At 31.5% G+C, this 13,575-nt stretch overlaps 1 protein-coding gene and 1 long non-coding RNA gene across 2 annotated transcripts; one reads left to right on the plus strand and one right to left on the minus strand.

The window, feature by feature from the left end:
- Positions 1 to 3,541: 3,541 nt before the first annotated feature.
- LOC114743306 (uncharacterized) lies at positions 3,542 to 5,777 on the minus strand. Its single transcript, XR_003739993.1, has 2 exons — positions 5,217 to 5,777; positions 3,542 to 3,897 (listed from the first exon to the last, which is right to left on the minus strand). It is a non-coding gene; the product is annotated as an uncharacterized LOC114743306 (long non-coding RNA).
- Positions 5,778 to 10,865: 5,088 nt separating this feature from the next.
- Positions 10,866 to 13,111, plus strand: LOC114743238 (UDP-glycosyltransferase 72B1-like). Its single transcript, XM_028931432.1, has 2 exons — positions 10,866 to 11,426; positions 12,102 to 13,111. Exons 1-2 carry the CDS (start codon positions 10,892 to 10,894, stop codon positions 12,986 to 12,988), a joined length of 1,422 nt encoding a protein of 473 aa, XP_028787265.1. The 5' UTR covers positions 10,866 to 10,891; the 3' UTR covers positions 12,989 to 13,111.
- The last annotated feature ends 464 nt before the right edge of the window (positions 13,112 to 13,575 follow it).

The following is a 13,575-nucleotide window of genomic DNA, read 5'->3' on the forward strand; positions in this document are numbered from 1 at the left end:
GCTTATTACTGATGAAACTAGTGATGAAAAATTATTCTGTCACTATTAGCGATGGAAATAAAATTTCGTCACTAAATTCTGTGGCTGATCCGTTAAAAAATCCTCTAGTAAATATTTAGCGATAGAATTAGCGACAATAAGTTTTTGATCGGAAATTTGTCACTGATTCTGTCAAAAATTTTAATTATAAAATTTTAGTAACGGAATTAGAGGCGGAAAAATTTTGCCGCTAATTTTCATCACTAATTTCATTGCTAAATTGTTTGTCAACAAAATTTTCATCACTAATTTTGTCGTTAATTTTAAATTTTATTATTTTAGACTATAATCTTATAACAATTTATATAATAACATAATTAAGACTATATTGATTTAAATATATTTCCAATTGTAAAATAAGTTGATGTATTTGTGGAGTTGGTTTTAATGAAGATATTATTATCATGTATCTCATCATTAGATACATACTAAGAATAGGAAGACAATTTCTTGGAAAACTTGTTCACATTTCATTAAAATCAATTCCTCTTGATTATTAATAATAATTAAATAAATATCATAAGAATATTAATAATTTTATTATGCAAATTTATATAATGAAGAAATGGTTATATTATGTATACAATATATTGAAAGATGTAATATATGATAGAAATTAAAAACCAAAAAATGAATTTATATGAACACCTTAATTTTTGAATTTTGAAATTTATGATATAATTAATATCCAAGATATAGATTGATTTTGGTTTTCAACGCAAAAACAAATGGTATATAGAAAAAAATTTAAGAAAATAAATTATATAAGATACATATATAAGTAGGAGAATGTTGTTTATGATAATTTATTCAAATCATTTAGTTTTGTGTATAGAATAATCTATTAGATTTTATTATGGTAGCTATCTTTTGAATAACAAGATTTTCTTACTAATTATAAATGGTTTTCATCAAATATATAAAACACATATAGATAATATAATATAATATAATACATATATAATTAAATTATATATCTTAACAATGTTAATTAAAAAATTAATTTTAAAAATATATTTATAAAAAATTATTTAGTATTTAAAATTCAAAATTAGGGTCATTGAAAATTAATATTAGATCCAAAATTTTTTTTCTAAAAAGATAAAATATTATGAAAGAAATAGTAAGACAAATATTTAAAAATTATTTTGTCACAAACATAGTTGTGATTAAAATTATCTTATAATTTATTTTTAGTTTTTAATAACATATATGTGTATATATAATTGCTTGTGTAAGAGAATATTATATATATATATATATAATTTTGCATAATAAATCAGAAAGTTTATTACAGCTCAACTGGCAAAGCCGCGCGCAAGGCAACATGCAAGGTGGCAACATGTGATAGGCAGAGGTGAGATGGCAACTGATGGAGGCGCCATGTGGCATTTTAATTTTTTTAAAAATTAGATTAGCAACAAAAAAAGTCCGTCACTAGTCCGTCAATAATCCAATTAATGACAGAAGAATTAGTGACTAAACAAATTCCCTCGCTAATACGATTCCGTTGCTAAATAAAAATTGTTACTGAATTCTGCCGCTAATCATATGTTTTTTTTGTAGTGTGCCTTCAGTTGATGTGCTTTAGTCAAGCATCACACTACCTTCGATTCCTACTACTCATTTTAAGATTAATCCAACTGTTATCATGCTGATACAAACGCTTCAATTTGAAGGCAAAAAAACAAAGGATCCTTTTGAGCACATAAGAGAATTTTTACAGTTGCACCTGACTTTTAAGATCAATGGAGTATTTAATGATGTAATATACCTTTGATTATTTCTATTTTCATTGAAGGAAAGTGCTAAGGCGTGGCTGAAGAATCTCCTCCTAGGTCGTATCAGAGCCTGGCTTTGATACCATGCACGAATATAAATTTAGGAGAAAGATGTGTTCAAAGAGAACTGATTAACTTATTATTATGATGAAAGACTCATATTAAAATGCACAATAGTTCTGGTTTTATAACTCAACCGAGTTACACTACAAAAAAAACAAGGGATTAGTGATAAAATTTAGTGATGGAATAAATAGCGACAGAATTTTATTCCATCACCGATCTATGTCAAATTTCATCACTAAAATTAGTGATGAAATTTAGTGATGGAAAAATTTTGTCACTAATTTAGTGACCAAATAAAATTCCATCACTAAATTAGCGACAGATTAGTGACAAAACTTTATTTCGTCACTAAATTTCATTACTAATCTAGCACTAATTCTGTTGTAAAAGGATTGGGGGTGAAAATTAGTGATGGAATTGTTCCATCATTATTTTCATGACTAATCCATCACTAACTTCTACCACAAAACATTTTGTCACAAGATTCGTGATGAAAGTTGCTATTTCGTCACTATAAAAACTAGCATATGTTACCCCGCGCGATGCGCGAGGAGATTATAATTGAAAATTTGTTATTTTTTATTAAAATTAATTGAAGAATCTCACGAATTGAAATTTTTTTTTACATCTCTAATTTGGTATACAAACAAATATTAAAATTATAATGAGAGCACACATTTCACATCGAAGTTTCATTTTTTTTGCCATGTTGAAGTTTCATGAATTATGTAAATTCTTAAAATCTCATTGTAAACAATATTTATTATAGTCTTAGAATCAAGGTCATTTCATGAATAGATATCAAGGAGCATTTAAATCCATCTTCCCCCATTTTCATTTTGAAAATACTAAGGCTCGTTCCTACATAATACAATTAACGAATGAATCAAGAATAGATGTCAGAATGGACCAAATCACCAGCGCAAATACTCCTAGTGAAAATAACTGCATAAGTGAAAGGCCCTTGTTACCTGTACTTCTCCACAATAATGAAGATTTAGAGAAGAGAACCCAAATCAAACTAACAACACAAGTATATTCAAGTATTAGCCTCAGTCAGCCAGAAATTCACATCAACGTAAATAGTTCAACTAACAATTTCAATTTGACCTTAAATACTCATCAACTTCAAAAAAATGTATATCATCAAATAGAAACCACAGTTCCTACAAGGACAGAAAACGGAATAATCTTGCTTTAATGTTTTATGTCGAATTATACCATCCCCGATCATTACTCTAATGGCTACTGAAGATGGGACATTTGGACCTATGTTGAAAAGCATACTGGTGAGGTTAGACATTATACTCTCATATCACAAGCACAACGGCCAAGAAAAATCTCACATAACAAAATGAGTTGAAATTGAAAATATTTGGGAAAAAAAAAATCACATAATCTTGTCTCAACATACAGTATTTCCAATCAGAAAAACTAAAATGCTCAACCATATCTTTCAAAATACAACATAATCATGGGCACTAATTCATGTAATAAGGTAGTACAAGAATAACAAAGTCATACACAGCGTTAGTGAGTCCATAATTGGGATTTGAAGAAGAAATAGAGTAAACCAGAGAGATTATGATTCCTTTCTCATCTCAAATTCATTGTACACTAAACCTCATATTCACTGACTTTTTCGGACCAGATTATTTATCAGTTGACTAACATGTGGCAAGCACAATGTGATTTTAAGTAATCCAAACCATATTCTCATATGTTCTTAATAATCCAAACAGCTGCAAACACACGCAAAATAAATTAACAAAGCTTTTCACAGAATGACCAATAGTCTAGAGAATAAGTTGCTTGGATATTAGCCGCGGAAAATGATGCTGGGAAAAGTTATTTCAGAATGTCTTGGAAAAATTGATGTTTGGTAAGCAAGTTCCACTTTCTTTCTTGCATTTTCCATTTCCTTGAATCCCAATCTTTTGCTCAATGTCCTCTATCAACTCTTCTCGCCATACATCTTCCATGCCTTTTGCTTTCATTTGTTCTTGCAGGACTATGCACAGCAAAAACACGCACAATTTTGTCTGTAAGTATTTCAGATGTTCCTTTACAGACCATGCATGCATTAAGGACACAAGATTCTCAAGGAGAAAAGAAGTTTTAACATTATGTGAAAGATGACAATGACAACCATGAAACAAATGAAAGAAGGGAAAAAACCAACATAAAAGGAAAATGCAATGAGAACATGTTTTAAATGCTCAATAGTTAAATTAAAAATCACTATCTACAAATGTAGTATATTCAAGATTCAAGAGTTATAATAAAAAAAGGAGTATATGCAAGTAAATTAAATGTTCAGTACATTCATTTATTTTTTTGAGTGAAGACTCAAAAACATTCATATATTAAATATGAAATTAATGTTAAACAAAATTAAAAGACAAGAGGCATAAAGTACAATCAGTAGAAAGCATATTTGAACCTACGATTTAACTTCAAGCAAACGATGATGATATTGCAACATTTTCCTACCCTGCACATTAGTTTCCTTTACATCCTCCTTAGTCAATTTTAGCATACCCCAAAGAGTGAAGCAAGTGAGAAGGTACACTCTACATTACAACTTTGAAAATCTAAGAAAACCATAAAACTAATCCTTTGAAAGCAGAAGAGCAACCAAAAAAGTGACCAGCAAGATGAAAGGTTATCTGTTATAGGAGTTCTTTCATATAGAAAGATTTAGTTATGGTCAAATAAACCATTTGCATTCTTGTTGAAATGACGGAGGGTCAACTGCATCCAAGTCAAAACAAATCATGCACATGTTGTCATATGCATCAGTGGTCGAGTAAAAATCTAGTCCCAATAGGAGTCAGAGACATGGAGGTTAAAAAAACTCATTACTTTGTGAACATCTCTACAACATGAACTTGAAGCTCTGAAATGACAAGTCAAAGATATCAGAATGCTCAATTTATAAGCAAGAAAATTAATGTTCAATTTAGCTGTGCTTTGCTGCCTTTATTTGTCTATGTAAAAAAATTTCTAGAATTGTTGCCTCCACCTTGACATAAGCCATAAATTGAAGACAAATTTTATTGATGAAAGACATGTAAAAATACATACAACAATATATAACCCTTAACCCATACATTAAAAAGTCTTCAAAGATACATAATAATATTAAGCTTCAATTAATGAAACTAAAGTATAGTTCCTATATATCAGCAAATCTGGGATTCCCAGATGAATGATTTAACTAATTAAATAATTAAATAAAATGTGATAGAATATGTACAGAAAAATATATATTGTAAAAAACTCAGAATGTAATGAAATAAAAAGGTTGGTAAAGAAGAAGCATTTTACCATAGATTGAAGGGCTGAGCAGATTCCAAACATATTGCCACCAAACTAAAGCAAGATTTGATTGAGAAACATGACATTGCTACCTTCATTTGCCTGTGTTGGAAAATTTCAAGCAATTGCTCCCTTTACCTTTACATAAGCATTAGCCTGAAACAAAGTATATTTCACTCAAGAAAATTTCCACCAATTGCTTAGTATATAGAATTGATTTTACAATATGAAGAAATGAGTCAAATGACTCAAACTTATGATTATAATTTTTAAAAAAATGATGTCTTTTAAAAGTGAATAAATTGCAGGAATGATCATTAATGATGAATGGGACGAAGAGATTTTTAATAAAAGTTGAACCATCCATATCATACTAATACTGTACATATTATTAATGATTTGCTTTTTCACAAAGTAGAGGAGGGAGAAGCATATAACTCAAATTTTTTTTTTTGGTCAAGAAGCATATAACTCAAATTGGAAACATAAGTATCCAGACTCACCACCAATGAATTACTCCCATAAGAAAAGTTGCCCAGAATAGAATCCAAAATTGAAGAACAAAAAATTTGAAGAAACAATAAGAAAACATGCTTTGGAGCGTGCATTCTTGGTTAAACTCAAAAAATCCATTTTATTAGCATTCAGGATAGAATATTGATTGTAATGAGGGAGAAAGGTAGTCAAAGAAAACTTGATACAAGGACTTATCTAGCTTTAAAGGTGCCTTCTTTCTCTGCCTCGTCGGTTGCTCCCCACCTGCGCCTCCTCGCATGATAGCTATTTGCCCATTCATTTCTAAAACTGATAAAGCCAACTCCCCACTCGGGTCCTCACCAAACCATTAAAACCAAGACTAGAATCATCTAACAAAATAAGAAGACCAAAATCATCCACCTTCAACCCAGATGAAAGATACGGTTATAAAAGCAACCAAAAGGAAATCTGAAACAAAGACAAAAATGAAGAACATAACTTTTCCCACTTGCCTGTGTGAGATTCGATGGCAGAGGAGGGGGTTAGAGGCTTCAAAAACCTGAGATGGAACGCGCCATAGGGTATTCAAAATTTGAAAACCCTTGGATTAGAGAGATGAGAATGTGGGGCAGAGAAATTTGATCACAACGTTCTGCAATCTTTCTTTTGGGTTTGATGCTTGAAGGAGGGAAGACATTTGCTCAGTCAAATGAGTTTGAATTTTGAATTTGAATGGAATTGTCTCTCTAGGGACCGACCCAAAACGGAAATAGATTCTCTCTTGCCTCTAGAGTTGTTGGCCTCTTCTCCATTTGCATGTCTCTGCACCTGCAATTCAGCCTTCTACAGTTCTGCATCACTGCGACTCTGAATGCTGCTTCGCCCTCTTGTGTCCTTCTCATCTCCCATCTGCTTGGCTTCCCGCTGAAAACACTCGAAAACTTGAAAAGGGCTTTAGTCTAAGCGAACCTTTTTTATTTATGTTCTTACAATCTCTCCTCTCCTCTCCACCTCCGTTCCTTATTTTGGGTGTTGTGTATTTTTTTTTTAAATGTTATTACACTTGAATTTTATAACTTATATTAACAATATTCTGAAAAGTTAATTATAAAAATTTCATAAGATGATAGGGAATAATAAATTATTGTGCTAAGATTTTGTTTTTAAGAAAAACTTATAAGGATATGAAATAATTAAAAAAATAATCTTCAACAACTTAATAGAATAATTTTTCCAATATTTTCTCTATTTTCTCAATATTTAAAATTAAAAAGTTACAAATTAAAATTTTTATAAGATTATAGTGAATAATAAAAGATGGTGCTAAGTTTTGGTTTTTAAAAGATATGAAATAATTTGAAAAATAATCTTCAACAACATTATAAAAAATGCTGGTAAAAAAACAACCTTATAAAAAAATAATTTTTCCAGTCTTTCATTACTGTATATTTAGAAAAGGTAAGAAAGAGAAATATCTAGTTTTCAACAATAATTCTTGTCATGTATTTAAAATAAAGAAAAGAAAGTTACAAAGTAAAAATTTTACAAGTTTATGTTGAATAATAAAAGTTTCTGCTGAGTTTTTGTTCTTAAAAGAAACTTCAAAGGATATGGAATAATTTAAAAAATAATCTTCAACAACCTTCAAAAAATAATTTTTTGATTTTTATTAATATAAATGTTTTAAAAAGATAAGAAGAAGAGAAAATATCTTATCTGTAACCATAATTCTTGTCTTGTATTTAAAATAAAGAAAAGAAAGTTTCAAAATAAAAATTTTATAAGATTATAGCGAATAAGAAAAGATGGTGTTAAGATTTTGTTTTTAAGAGAAACTTATCTATAATTTAAAAAATAATTTTCAGCAGCCTTAAAAATTAATATTTCTAGTTTTATGCCTTTTAAAAATGTTCTTAATGTCTTTTATGACCAGATTTCTAAGCCTATTAAAATAAAGTTGCACGCAGCCACTTAATTGAGCCACATAGCACGAAGCCCGAGAATCCTAAATGCAAGCCATACATAATTTATGATGGCTTGTGAACAGTAATTTAAGTGAGGAGCCCAGAGTAAGCCTTTTTTAAAAGTGGCTTGGTGGAAGAGTTTTAATATATATATTGATAGAAAAATTATTTTTTAATATTTATTATTAAAATAAAAATATCATATATGATAATTTTTCAAAAACATACCAAAATATAAAAATACAAGTATTATAAATAAAACTAAAAAAATAATATACTTATTATTTTATTAAATATTTGAATAAAAATATTAATAATTAGTTATTTTTAATAAAATACAAAAATTAAATTGAAATAAAAATAATATATTTAATTTATATATAATATTTATTATATGTATTTATTTGTCATCAGAAATATTATATATATTTATTTTTGCTTAAACTTAACTAGCAAAGGCTTCAGCACATGCACAAGAGGTTTTGGGCTCGAATCACCACTCCTTCACAAATTGGCTCAATTTGTGACATGGCAATGACATGGACAAGGTGACAACATGATAGCTTATAATAATGGACATATGGTGATGACGTGTACAAGGGGATGATGTGGTGGCATGAGAGAGAGAGGACGTGGTGAGGTGGTGGTCACGAACACATGGCAATGATATGGATAGAGCTGTTCACGGGACGAATCGGGACCGGGACATTCCCATCCCAGTTTCGTCCCGATGAACAGTAATGGGACAGAAAATCTGTCCCGTGTCCCAGCCCGTCCCGGGGTTGTCCCGGTCCCGGTCGGGACGGGACGGAACGGGACGGGATCGGGGACTTCCCGAATATTTTTTATTTTTTTAAATTTTTTAATAAATCTGATTTTTTTAATTATATTTTTTTGGACTTAAACCTTATAAAAACATCTTTTTATTTTCTTTTTTATTTGTTTGGCCACTCTTAAATAAAAGCTCAAAATATTACATATAATAGTCATTAAAAACTCTAAACAAAAGCTTTTAACACAATAAAAACTTGATAAAAATTCTAATCATCAATAATCTCAAATCATTAACAAATATAAAAACTCTAAAGAAATATATCCATAGTTCCATAGTTCCATACAATAGTTTCAAATCTTAAAAAAATATGAAAAAAATAATATTATATAAATAGGATAAAAATTAAAAAAATTAAAAAAAAAAAAGGAACCAAGACAGGACCGGGACGGGTTCCGGTCTTATTAGGACGGGACAATCCGTCCCGTCCCAATAAGACCAGAACCGGAACGGGCCAATCGGGACGGGCCGGCCTTGAACGCCCCTAGATATAGACAAGGGGATAATGTGGTGGCGTGGGAGAGAGAGGAGGTGATGAGGTGATGGTTGCCACATGGTATTTTAAATTTACAGAATAAAAAAAATTTTAGCAACGGACTAGTGACGAAAATTTCATCCCTAATTTGTGATGAAATTTTCATACAAATCCAGTACTATTTTGTGATAAGATTTTCATTAGATATCCGTCACTAAATGACGATGGATTAGGGACAAAAATTTTTGTCACTAATTTTGAATTTCATCACTAAATAATTAGTGATGATGGAATTAGTGATTAAAAAAATTTCATCACTAACTAAATTTCGTCACTAGTCCATCGTTAATTTTGACTACGTACAAAAATTTCATCACTAATTTGCTGTTTTTTTTTTTGTAGTGTAACTAGATGCTGTTAAGTAACACAAATTGGGCCTAGGGCCCAGTATTCTGGCCCATTACATTAATAGTGGGAACCAGGCTTTGATGCTAATTGATGCAGGAAATAAAAAGGGAAAGAGAGAAAAGAGAGAAAGAGAAGGAGAGGAGAGAGACTAGAGGAGAGAGGATAACAAGATAGGAGAGGGAAACTAGACAAATAGAGGGAAAAGGGAAAAACTCAATATTCAATATTATTCAATTCATAATCAAAAGTCTATAAAGTAAATATGCTCTGAGTTGCTATTTATAGGCATCAAGCTAACCCTAGAAATTAATAACAAACCATTCTAGAATTTCAAAATTAAATGCAAGTAACAATTGATACTAAATAACTGAAATAACTAAAAATTTTAATTAATTATTACTCCATATCCCATCAGGCCTCCATTATGAAATATTTCCAAGCCCCATGTATTGTAAGCTCAATACTTTATAATTACTTTCTCACATAGGAGCCAACAAGAATTGGTTCAGTTAGTAATGAGTTAATTCATAACCTATAAAATAGTGAGTTCGAATCTAATTGTTATTGTGAATACCTAGTTGGTAGGCGATTTGTAAGTATATGATGGCACGAAAGCTCTTAAAAATGGGAGATTGTAAGTTCTATTTCGCTTGTAATTTTATATTGTTAGTGTCTCCCCTTTAATTTGAAAAAAAGGAAGAAAACTTTTTGTCAAGAAATTCTTTTAGAGCAAATGGAATCATTGCCGTTGATTCTACTCAGTCTTTTGTCATGATTTGAAGTTTTTGCACTGCATGATGATGTATTTTTCTCTATTTTTTGCCTTTTTCTTCTTCAGCTAAAATACTATAATTATGTACCTTATCTTTTAGCTGTTAATACGATTTTGCTTATTATAAAAAGAATGCAACATATCGCTTACCACACAAGTTACCCTTGGCGGCTGCTTTAGGAAACGATCGGCTCATGCTGATAGTTTTAAATCCCAAGCTGTGGTCCGCAATTTTTTATTTTATTTTATTTTAGCTGATTTTTTTTGTCAGTAGTTCGTATCCATTTTCAGTGGGTGAAAAACGGCGGAAATATAGAAAGCATTCTTATCTTTTTGGACTTCGGCTCTTTATGTGTACATTGCAATATGTGTGTATATATACCCATAAGAAAAAAATGTGCAATATATTGCGGACCGTACAAGCTAAGTTACAATTGGCGCCGGCTTTGGGAATCGATCGGTTCATGCTGATAGTTTTTTCATTTTATATTATATATATATATATATTTACTCATCTCATAGTTTTTGCCAATAGCTCGTCAAATTTCAGTGGGTGAAAAGCAACAGCAGCAAGATAGAAAGCATTCTTATCTTCTTTTTCGACTTCAGCTTTTTATGTGTTCATTGAAATGTGTGTGTATATATGTATACATATACCCAAAGGGGGGGGGGGGACAACTCAGAGTGATCCATCCAAGTCCGTCCATCTTCAGGAAAAGCGTCGTTTAGTAGTAACAAAGCCATCAACAATCTTCCATGGAGAAAAAGAACCCTTGCATAGCCATGGTTCCATCTCCAGGCTTTAGCCTTCTCCAACCACTCATCGAGTTCTCAAAACGACTCGTCGTTTTCTACCCTCACTTCCACATCACCTTCTTCATCCCCACACTTGGCCCTCCCTCTCCTGCTGCACATTCCATCTTCCAATCTCTCTTTTTACCACAAATAGAATTCATTATTCTCCCACATATCAATATGGAAGACTTCAAAGCTAATAATAACGACCCAGTAACTCAAATGCATCTCACTGTGACTCTCTCTCTTCCTTCTCTTCGTCGTGAGTTAAGCTCATTTATTAGTTCTCGAACTCATCATCTTGTTGCAATGGTTGCTGATTTGTTCTCAGTAGATGCGTTAGAAATAGCAAAGGAACTCAACATCAAGTCATATGTTTTTCATTCTTCATCTGTTACTTCGCTATCTTTCTTCCTGCGTCTTCCAGAGCTTGATGAGGATCACGAGACGGTTTCCACAGGTTTTCGAGAGTTATCACAACCTCTGAAACTTCCAGGTCGCAAAACTTTTATCTGAACCAATTTAGATATGGATGTAATGAATTTATATATTATTTTTTAAAAAAAGAGATAACTTTGTGTTTGTGTCTGTGTGTCCCTTTTTTAACGCTCTGGTAACATTTTGAAAGATATTCTTTGTTTCTTGTATGCTTTGGTTACCTTTTGACCTTGACGTGCCAAGGCAAATAAAATGTGTGTATATATGTAATTTGTCTTTATAATTCAATGGTATTAGCCATGACTTGATTGTTCAACAAATTTCAAAACATAAAATCACATAGATAGTGATCGTATGTTAAGTAATATGTATTTAACAGTGATAAATTTAGTTTCATATGGTAATCATTTTTGTTATTTTTTCTATGAAAAAGTAAACAACTTGCGTCATTATGTTGGCCATATAAATTAAAAGAAATTTCAAAAAGTGAACTTATATTGGGATTGGGAATTAGTGTAAAGGGGTATTTGTAGTGGTTTTTTAAAAGTGTTTTATGATGATCAAAATAAGTTTGTGAGAGTTTTTATCTCAACTTGTATAAAAATGACTAATGATTTTATAGTCTAATTTTATAGTCTAATGACATGAAAACTGAGGTTATAGGTTCAATTAATCTCAGACTGTACGTTAGTGCCCATCCTCTAATTCAGAAAAGAAAAAAAAAATCTTGTAGGTTGTGTGCCTTTTCAAGGCAAGGATCTTCCACGCCCGGTTCAAGAAAGATCGAGTGACTCCTACAAAACATTCCTTCATGCAAGCAAACGACTCCGTTTTGCAGATGGTATCATAGTGAATAGCTTCCAAGATCTAGAACGAGAGGCAATAGAAGCTTTGCAGGAAAGCAATAATAAATACCCTTTTCTCCATCCAGTAGGACCCATTTTGCAGACAACCTCAACTATTATAAACAAGTCGAACTTAGAATGTTTAACTTGGTTGGGAAATCAGCCACAAAACTCAGTTCTATATGTCTCTTTTGGTAGCGGCGGAACACTTTCACATGACCAACTTCATGAGCTAGCCTTAGGATTACAGATGAGTGGCCACAAGTTCTTATGGGTCTTGAGGGCTCCAAGTGCATCTCCTAGTTCAGCTTATTTGAGTGCACAAAAGGAGAACCCATTTGACTACTTGCCAAAAGGGTTTCTAGAGAGAACCAAGGGTCAAGGCTTTGTGGTCCCATCATGGGCCCCACAAATCGAAGTTTTGAGCCATGAATCAACTGGTGGGTTCTTGACACATTGTGGTTGGAACTCCATACTTGAGGCTATGGTCTATGGCAAGCCAATGATTGCGTGGCCACTATTTGCAGAGCAGAGAATGAATGCAGTTATGTTAGTTGAGCAGTTTAAGGTTGCAGTGAGGCCGAAAGGTGATGAGAATTATAAGAATGGGATTGTAATGAGAGAGGAAGTTGCTAGGGTTGTGAGGATTGTAATGGAAGGTGAAGAAGGCAGAGAACTTCAAACAAGAATTCGAGTGTTTAAAGAAACTGCTGCTAAAGCCACTAGTGAAGAAGGAACTTCTACGAGGATGCTTTCTAACTTAGCGTTTGAATGAAAAAGATTTGAGTAACATTAGTTTTTCCTTCATCAGTGAGTTATCTTATCCTAATAGGTTTTCTACAGAATAATTTTGTGTATCTATATATTCAAATCCTACAAAATGTGTTCCTTTTCTTTATTTGATGACTCTTCGGACTATGTGAGGACTCAATTCCATATGAAAATTGGCAAGCTAACAATGCAGAGACATCAATTTAAGGAACAGATTATGGAAATATGCTAGAATTAACGTTAATAAAATATAACATTAATTATTTAATTCTAGAATATTTCCACACAGATAAAATGAATAAATAAATGATAATAAAAGAAAACCATACCTCATACATTCTCATTGGACGATCGAACTCAAATTCTTATAGCTTTCAAAAAAATCAGAGAGAGAGAGAGAGAGAGAGAGAAACATACTCAGAAATAAACCGTGGAATATATATATTGACGAGGCAAAATACCCATCTAATCAACATCTTTGATCTTCCTGATCTCTTGTTCGTGTCCAAGCTATCACAATATATATAACAGTTTTATATTCGTATATGTTAATGAAGAACATAAGAGTTCCTAAATGATATAGGAATCGAT

This window comes from Neltuma alba, unplaced genomic scaffold (genome assembly GCF_004799145.2).
Source record: "Neltuma alba isolate B1F8T4 unplaced genomic scaffold, ASM479914v2 tig00003988_pilon, whole genome shotgun sequence".
Classification (NCBI taxonomy): Eukaryota; Viridiplantae; Streptophyta; class Magnoliopsida; order Fabales; family Fabaceae; genus Neltuma; species Neltuma alba.

Bases quoted from the DNA above. Each gene is read 5' to 3' on its own strand.
- LOC114743238 (XM_028931432.1), top strand. From the start codon at position 10,892: ATGGAGAAAAAGAACCCTTGCATAGCCATGGTTCCATCTCCAGGCTTT. The intron at 11,427-12,101 runs GTCGCAAAACTT...AAAATCTTGTAG, and splicing joins ACAACCTCTGAAACTTCCAG to GTTGTGTGCCTTTTCAAGGC.